The sequence below is a fragment of the Equus przewalskii genome, chromosome 3, assembly GCF_037783145.1.
Source record: "Equus przewalskii isolate Varuska chromosome 3, EquPr2, whole genome shotgun sequence".
Classification (NCBI taxonomy): domain Eukaryota; kingdom Metazoa; phylum Chordata; class Mammalia; order Perissodactyla; family Equidae; genus Equus; species Equus przewalskii.
The window spans coordinates 114479201-114488119 of NC_091833.1; the positions used below are offsets into that span (position 1 = coordinate 114479201).

The window sequence follows — 8919 nt, forward strand, 5'->3', positions numbered from 1 at the left end:
GCCATTTACTTTTTCCCCCTTTAAATAGACTTGATTTTTTAGAGCAATTTCAGATTTGTAGCAAAATTAAGCGGAAAGCAGAGTTCCCCTATACGCCTTGCCCCCACACTTGCACAGTCTCCCCCACTATCAAGCGCCAGAGTGGCACATTCGTTACAATCAATGAACCTACATTGTCACATTATCCTCACTCAAAGTCCATAGTTTACACGAGGGTTCTCTCTTGGTTTGGTACATTCTATGGGTTTTGACAAATGTATAATGACACGTATCCATCAATATAGTATCACACAGAATAGTTCCACTGCCCTAAAAAGCCCCTGTGCTCCACCTGTTCACCCCTCCCTCCCTCTAACCCCTGGCAAGCACTCATCTTTTTACTTTTTACTGTCTCCATAGTTTTGCCTTTTCCAGAATGTCATATAGTTGGAATGATATATTAAGTAGCCTTTTCAGATTGGCCTTTTTCACTTAGTAAATATGCATATGAGCTTCCTCCATGTATTTTCATGGTTTGATGGTTTATTTCTTTTCAGCAGTGAATAAAAATCCATTGTTGGGATGTTCTGCAGTTTATTTATCCATTTACCTACTGAAGGATATCTCGATTGCTGCCAAGTTTTGGCAATTATGAATAAAACTGCTATAAACATCTGTGTGCAGTTTTTTGTGCAGATGTAAGTTTTCAACTTATTTGGGTAAATATCAAGGAACACAATTGCTGGATCATACAGGAAGAGTATGTTTAGTTTTGTAAGAAACTTGCAAATTGTCTTTCAAAGTGACTCTGCCATTTTGGGTTCTCCCAGCACCGAATGAGAGTTCCTGTTGCTCCATATCCTCCCCAGCATTTGGTGTTACCAGTGTTCTGGATTTTGGACATTCTAATAGGTATGCAGTGGTATCTCATTGTTGTTTGGCCATTTGTTTTTATTCATACAAAAAAATTTATGAGCTCGCTGACTCTGACATATCAAGAAAGCCCAAAAGTTGGATTTTTACAAGAGCAACCAAAATATTAAGAACTGGAGAAAAGTCTAAACCAAAGATATACATTTTGCATATGTCTAAGCTTGGTATTTACACAGCATTGTCATAACTATTGTTTTTCTTAATCCTTCACTCTGCCATATTCAACACTAAGACTTGTATCCATTTAACGGACTGAAAAACAGAAGCCAAACATGCGGCATTTGTGCAAGCAAGAAGATCGGCCCTAAGCTAACGTGTTGCCAATCTTCCTCTTTTTTTTTTTTCCTCCCCAAAGTCCCAGTACAGAGTTACATATCCCAGTTCTTCTCGCGGGGTGCCACCACAGCATGGCTTGAGGAGCAGTGGGTAGGATCCAAACCACGGAACCCCAGGCCACTGAAGCAGAGCGCGCCAACTTAACCACTCAGCCACGGTCGGCCCCCAAGGACTCCTGATGTTTTTATTGTTCTATTGTGATTAGGTCAACAGGCTAGAAAGTTAACTCATCTTCTTTAAAAGCTTATGTTGAGTGACTGTTAAATCTAACGAGTGCCAAGCTCTGCTCAGGGCATTAGGGTAAGGAGACTCCAGGACCCCTCGCTGCAGTAAAAGCTGGGAAGGGTAGTCAACAACGCCTCTTTCAACATCAACTGAGCCTTGGGTCTGGTGGGGCCTCAAGAGGAACCAGACCAGGCCTTTCCCCCTGAGGCATGGGGGGCTTGGTCTGCTGGAGAGACACGCAGACACTTCTGACTGTAATCCAGGGAAGAACGGAAATGAGGCTTTAAGACGGCTGAGAGGGGTCCAGTCGCGTGCTCAAGAGGAACGGGCCATTAGCCCGGGGATATCGTGGCCTTTCAGTCCATTATGACGTAGGATTTTCCCCGTTTGGCGTAGGAAGACCGCGTCTACATCTTAAAAATACGTAAACCCGGCACTCGACAAGTTCCCTAATAGGAGGATGCACCCACAAGCGCTCACCCCAAAAAGCCAAACTAGCAGAGGGGCGGAGCGCTGGAGGGTGAAGGGCGGAGCAGAGGGAACCACGGCGAGCGTGCGCGCTCGTGCGTGCGTGCGCGCGCGCGAACACGGCCGAGCTGTTGTGCGCTCCGTTGACGTGCGCGCGCTCGCAACTTGATCTCTCGGCGGCGTGACCGTAAAGAGTCACGGCCGTGTCGTGAAAGGGGCTGCAACACGCAGGGCGCTGGTTGACGGCGGGGACTCCATTTTGTTCGCCGCTTCTCTGCTCGTAAGTCGCTTGTTTCCGTGGCTTCTCCGACGCGAAAAGTTTAAAAAGGGTAAAAGTTTTCAGGAATATTCTGGAACTCTGTTGATAAGCCTAGCGAGTCTCCATTTTGTCTCCGCAGCAGACGTCGGTCGTGCGGTTCCGGAGAGCGGGCGAAATGCGGCCCTTGGACATCGTCGAGCTGGCGGAGCCGGAGGAAGTGGAGGTGCTGGAGCCCGAGGAGGACTTCGAGCAGTTCCTGCTGCCCGTCATCCACGAGATGCGCGAGGACATCGCGGCGCTGAGCCGGCAGCGCGGCCGGGCGCCCCTGCGGAACCGCAGCAAGCTGTGGGAGATGGACAATATGCTCATCCAGATCAAGACGCAGGTGGAGGCCTCGGAGGAGAGCGCGCTGAACCACCTGCAGAGCGCGGGCGACGGCGGCGAGGGCCGGGCGGCCAGGCGGGGCGAGCGGGCCGAGGAGAAGGCCCGGGAGGTGGCGAAGATGGCCGAGATGCTGGTGGAGCTGGTGCGGCGGATAGAGCGGAGCGAGTCGTCGTGAGGAGCGGCGGCGGTGAGGCGGCGGGCGCCGTGCGCGGGGGGACCTTAGAGGGGCTCGCTTGACGGCGGGCCGCGCGGGAGGAAGCGAGGGGCAGAGGGTGGAAGCGGGCTCGGCTTCTACCCGAGGAGGCGTTAGTAGTTCCCGTTAAGGGTTCTTTTACGTTGGTAATTAGGGAAAAATAGGTTGGTGTCTCTGGGTTGATACGCGTGTGTTTGTAACTGGCGTCATGGGCCAAGGGGTAATCATGGGGCAACAAACCTGAAAGTGGCTAAGGGAGCAGCATGACAGCGGGCCGTTGAGCAAGCGCGGGGAGAATGAGCGTTTTCAGAGGGAGGGCCGTTAGGACGGTGACGGCTTTGCTCGATTTCTGGCTGGGACGAGGCGGCGTCCGCACAGTTGCCTGTGAGGGGTTTGGTTTGTTCCCCCCAGGACTGATGTCTTAACGATGGGTTTCTCCCGCTTGCGCTTCAGGTTCACAGCCAATGGATTCGGGTCGACTGGTGGAGATTGGCTGACACCCTGGAGAAGCTGAAACCGGAGAGCCTTTTGTTTTCTCTTTTTTCTCTGTCTACACTCTGTCCTCACTTACACTACGTTTCTGCTATGGTCTGTGGTTGACGACCTCAACATGAGTTCCGACTGTTCAGTGTTTTCGTTTCGGGAAGTTACTTTTATTTGGGGAACGCGCTCACATACGGGAATTAGGGCCCAGATTGTAAGCTCTTGCGGCAGTCACACGTGTTCCTGGGTTTTGGTTGTTTCTGGATTTTGAGATGCTTTGCTCTTTCTTGTGTGACCTGATAGCTCCCTGGGACTTTGGGTCCGTGTGTGACACGGGACTCGGAGTTGGAGTCTCCGCTCTGGAGGTGCTGGAGGAGCTGCACTGCTTCTGGAAGACAACTCTGCAGCAGCTGCCGGCGAAGCTGAAGAAGGGCCCCGGCGTCAACTGGAGTGTGAACGGGCCGACCTGGCTAGGACTGATGAGTCAGAGGGCTGGAGGGTGGCGTTGCCTGTGTGTTGGGACTCTAATTTCTGTGTGAGACCAAAGGAGGAGAGAGGTATTTTGTTCAAACTTTAAATGTTATGTGGCACACCATCTGATGTAACCTGTCTGGTCAGTCTGTTTGGACAACCTAATTCAGTTTTATTTGACCTGGAACCTAGGATAGGAGATGAGATCTTGGTATTTTCTACAAGTTGATGCAATATCCTGGTACATTTCAGGGGATTCTGGGCATAAAGTGAAAGATATCTGCAATGGCCCTTGAGGGGTTGGGGAAGGAGAGCAAGGACTGGCTGCATTGGACCCAAAACTGGACAGAGGCTAGGCATCGTCAAGGTTCATGAGTTGTCCAGCTATAAATTCATTTGAGTAGCAGACCTGACAAGTTTTTGAGGTCAAAACCCTACCATGTGTAAAAAAAGAAATTACCATGTTAATAAAAGTATTCATTCGCTTGGAAAAACAAAAGACCTAAAAAGTTATTGGTTAAGTTTTGTTTCTTTCAGAATGGGATCTTTCTCCTTGAGTGTCATCATTGCCAAATGGAAGATGAATTTCTTAGGGTTTTTGAGGCCCTCAGTAAGCGTCTAGTCATAGGGAAGACTTACCTTTACATGCGCCTGTGGAACTGGGTGAGGAAGGAACATCCTCAGTTCTTAGTGCAGGAAGGGACTTACACAATCCTGTGGTCCAGGCCCCTGCCTTCAGGAGCCGAAGGACTTCAGCCGTTCAACCTAGAAAATCGGAACATATTCTCTAGTCCTTGCACTAGGAACGTAGTGGTAAGACATAATTATGGTGGGGTGGCGGACCACTTCCCTTCAGAAATGAAGGACTGTATTACTCCCCTAGCTGCTGGAAGTGTTGGTGACAGATGGCTCTCAGTTGCTCTACCCTCTGAGAAGTGCCTCTGCTTAAGAGCTGCCTTAGCCAAGGTCACACCCCCTTTGTCTGGTGGCCCATATCCCGGGAATAATGGGCTGGGGGTCTAAGGGCCCCATCCCTCTCACTGCAGCTTGGAGCAGCTTTGAAGGGCATGTCAGCTTCAGAGCTCCCTGCGGGGTCTGCTGAGACTTTTGCTAGGACTTTATCATAGCTCTGTTTTTCCCTCTGCTCAGTCTTGTGTCCCTTCCACAGGGATTCATCCTTAATCACTTTATTTGCAGTGTAATTTTCTGCTACCCGAGGAACCCAGTTGATAAATGTAAAACAGTAGAAAACGGTGTCACCAGCTAGATCCCATGTCTTAGAGCACTGGGTGGGGGGGTGGTGCGGGACGCATTTCAGAGCAAGTAACTGGTGAACTTAGCCTTGAAGGGTGACTGTTCCTTGTTCGAAGGACAAGTAGAGAATAAGGGACATCCCAGGCACACAACAGTGAGAAAATGCCAGAGGTTCAAAAATCTGTGTGTCTTGCAGTAGTAGGGCAAAGTGGGTAGGATGGAGCTATGAATCAGGAAACAACCACCAAAAAAGCTACATTTGGTACATGTGCCCAAAGTGGAAAATTGACACGCGTACGATACTACTAACTAGACTACAGACTTTATTCTGATTTCACCAATTTTCCACTAAGGCCCTTTTTCGGTTTCGGGATACCACACTGCATTTGGTAGTAGGTTTTTAAAATAGGTGATAGAAATGGCAAAATTCAAAAGAGAAAAGTGATTCCTCTCTCCAGCTTCCCAGTTCCCCTGGGAAGACAAGCATTTACCAGTGTCATATATCCTTCCCAATACTATGCATGTTTGAGCATATACATGTATCACTCTCCCCAACCTTTTTTTATGTAAATGGTAGCACACTATATAACCTGAGTGTCCTTTGTGTGTTGTTTCTTTGAAAGTCTTACTTTATCTAAATATCTAGATCCGCGTTCCTTTTTTTTTTTTTGAGGAAGATTAGTCCTGAGCTAACATCTACCGGCCAATCCTCTTTTTTTGCTGAGGAAGACTGGCCCTGAGCTAACATCCATGCCCATCTTCCTCTACTTTATATGTGGGACGCCTACCACAGCATGGCTTGCCAAGCGGTGCCATGTCCGCACCCGGGATCCAAACCAGCGAACCCCAGGCCGCTGAAGCAGAACGTGAATTTAACCACTACGCCACCAGGCCAGCCCCTAGATCCGCATTCTTAACGGCTTTGTAGTACTCATTGTTCATTATACTGTAAGTTGTTAGAGGTGACTCTTAAACAGAAGTTTGAGGACTATTGTCTCAAGTTCTGTTCAGTTACTCCTTAGTTCCTCTGGTGATTTCAGTCACAGTTGCAAAGCCACCAATTCTCAATTTCCCTAGTTCCTGAGGTCTGTCTTGGCTTGTTAGCAATTGGAGGAGCAATCACATCTTGCATTTTCTAAGCAAAGAATGTGATAAGGAGCCATTCTGAGAGTCAGCCTTACTCAGTAATCACTAAATTGAGTATGGCTAGAGTTGCCAGAATCTTTTACTATAGATCCATATGTCTCTCCTGAGCTCCAGGCGGTCTGTCCCTTTCCTGGCTGGCCTTCAGAGTTCAGGTCAAGCACGGCTGTGCAAAAAGGCCTGCTGGGGTTCTTAGATGCGTTCCTGACGCTGCAGAAGCCACCTGAAGCTGGGACCTATCTTTGCTCAGTTGTGTCAAGTGTGACAAGTGTCCCTTCATGTCAAAGTGCTATTAGAGAAAAGCATCGGGGATGTGGGAGCATGGAGGATTATACAACAAGCTCTGACGAAAAATGGAGGCTAATTATGCAGAATGCTCAAAATCCAGTGGTCCCACACTTGGTCAGTCAGGCTGGGGAGACGGCAAAGTAGTAAAAACGGCAAAGTAGAGGCTTTTGTGAAAGCCTCTGCATCTGGATGTTTCATCAGCTGAGGTGACCCTGGGGAAGAAAGCAAACTGAATTCCAGTGGACAGCATGGTAGGACCAGCAACAGCCAAGGACACAGTCAACACTTGGGGGAGCATTAATGAAAGTCTCACTCCAGGTGAAGGTGAGGACGCTCCGAAGAGCTCTTAACCTTGCTGAAGATGAAACCTCGGAGTCCAGGCTGCCATGGAACAAGGGGGAAAACGAGACCTGGCTCCCAGTCATCCTGCCACTGTCATTGTGTGATCTTGAGCAGACACTGAGTTGTCCCTGAGGTTCTTTCCAGCCCTGGCCTTCTGTATGACTTTAGAACTAAAGCTTATCTGAGATAAACTGATCACCAGATTCAGTTCTTCAGCATCCAGGCGCATAGTAGGATTGTACTTCCTAGGCCTCTGGTGGTGGTGGTGGTGATGGTGGGGTGGGGGTGTGTGTGTGAGACTAATTCTGGCCAATGAGTTGTGAGAGGAAGTAATATATGTCACGTCCAAGCCGGAACCTCCAACTGAGACCCTCCAGGGCTCTCTTTCCTCTGGCAGAAGGACCAGCAACATCCAAGATGGTGGTTCATCATCAGCCTATTCCTCTGATGAGCATAGTTCCCCGCTAACCTACGATGAACATGTAGTACAAACAAGGAAAAAGCTTCGTTATTTTAAGCCACTGAGATTTGGGGATTGCTCGTTATGATGACATAACCTAGACTAAGATGACTGATAGTTTCATCCTTTCCTTGTTTTTTGATGAAAGCGTTGTCCTTCCTTCTCTCTGAGGCCTATATCCTCATTTGTCATTGCATCCGTCTCACTCGCGCAGGGCATTGTCCAATAAATGATCTCCGTTCTCATTCATTCACTTTCCTCTGCCCTCTGATGACTCCAAGGTGAAAGCAAGCCCAAATTCCAATGCCTGGCCCTGGACACCCTCCCCCTTCCAGGCAGCAGATAAATATGGAATGAGTTTCCATCATCTTTCAAAGATAAGTGGGGATCTGTTTTCTGGCTACCACTGTGACCAGATAAATCCAAATCCATCCATGGCTTGCTTCAGCCACTGGAAAATAAGACCCTCCCCTGGTCAATTCCATGTTCCCCTTCTCTGATCCCCATAATGTTATGTAGTTCCTTTCTCCTGATTTATACCCCCGTTCCTCCTTCCTTCAAACTCTCCATTCCTTGATTCACAAAATCCTCCATTCTATTATTCTCAAACTCATCCATATTATTCTTTGCCTCTTCAAAGAACGTTTCTTTACAACCTGTAACAGCTGGGCTTTCCTGCAGCCTCGTTGGTGATGGTCCCTAGCAGCACTCAGCTGACAAAGGGCTGCATTGTTGAGAGTGGAGTGAAGGAAAAAAAGGAAACAAAAGAGGAGTAAGAGGTTAGGGTTTTGACAAGGGCATTATTGCAGTAATGGACCATGTACACTAAATGGATAAGTGGAGAAATGAAGAGTAGGAGAGCTGCAGGAGAAAGTAGCTGTTAAAGTGAATTGAGGGGTCAATGAGTGCTAACAAGGTGTTAGTGACTGTAGTGCAAGTGTCACCTGGAAGGATGGGGATGTGGTCAGAAAAGAGGAGGGCTGAGCAGTTTTGAGGCAGCAGCAAGCAAGCCCCAAGTCACCCTTGGGAATGAGTGGCCAAGGGGCATGGAGGAGCTCCTAGGATAAGAGGAGGCCAAGGGCCTGGGGGCTCAGGTGTGGGATGGTAGCCATGTGAGCATGGAACTTACCCAGGATGATGGCAGAACAAGAGGTGGAGAGGAAGGCCAGCAGCCAGGTGCCAAAACCTGCAATGAATGAGGGCGATCCAATGGAGGGGGTTAGAGGATGTCAAAAGTGTGGGTGGGGGGGGAGAAAGTGGTCAGATGAACAGCCAGCACTCCAAGGAGGGCTGCTTTAGACAAGAGGGAGGGCAAAGAGCGGTGTAGCAACGGCCAGAGGAGAAGGCTGGCCCAGCTCCTGACAGAGGCACAAGGGACGTGGGGAAATGAGTGGCTTTCCCTTCCCAGACCTGAGGACAAAGTGGCACAATTCTCTGGGGACAGTCTAGCAAGGGCAAAACAGAGGTAGAGGCCAGAACTTTGCCAAGAAGTGGGGCACGTGCTGGCACTGGCTCACCAGTTCCTACAGGCCCAGGAACGGGTTACGGGGTAGAGAGGAGTGGAGAGCATTACGGGAAACTTGTCATAAGAATAGCACCGTAGGCTCATTTCTACTTGGTTCATCAATGGGAGAAACAGCTGACAGGCATGGGAAAGTTAGTCCTGAACTTGGTCTCTCTGAGGGAGGCTGGGCATGGCCT

General features: G+C 49.1%; 1 protein-coding gene across 2 annotated transcripts; it reads left to right on the forward strand.

Annotated features, from left to right (window-relative positions):
- Positions 1 to 1494: 1494 nt before the first annotated feature.
- On the forward strand, positions 1495 to 4230 carry MRFAP1 (Morf4 family associated protein 1). 2 transcript variants are annotated; one of them, XM_008542019.2, is made up of 3 exons: positions 1495 to 2221; positions 2340 to 2771; positions 3231 to 4230. In XM_008542019.2, exon 2 carries the CDS (start codon positions 2376 to 2378, stop codon positions 2757 to 2759), a length of 384 nt encoding a protein of 127 aa, XP_008540241.1. In that variant the 5' UTR covers positions 1495 to 2221; positions 2340 to 2375; the 3' UTR covers positions 2760 to 2771; positions 3231 to 4230. The 2 variants fall into 2 exon arrangements, with proteins under 2 accessions (XP_008540241.1, XP_070469423.1); XM_070613322.1 differs by lacking the exon at positions 1495 to 2221 and having other exon boundaries at positions 2234 to 2771; positions 3231 to 3408.
- The last annotated feature ends 4689 nt before the right edge of the window (positions 4231 to 8919 follow it).

Coding starts and splice junctions, on each gene's coding strand:
- MRFAP1 (XM_008542019.2), top strand. CDS start 2,376: ATGCGGCCCTTGGACATCGTCGAGCTGGCGGAGCCGGAGGAAGTGGAG.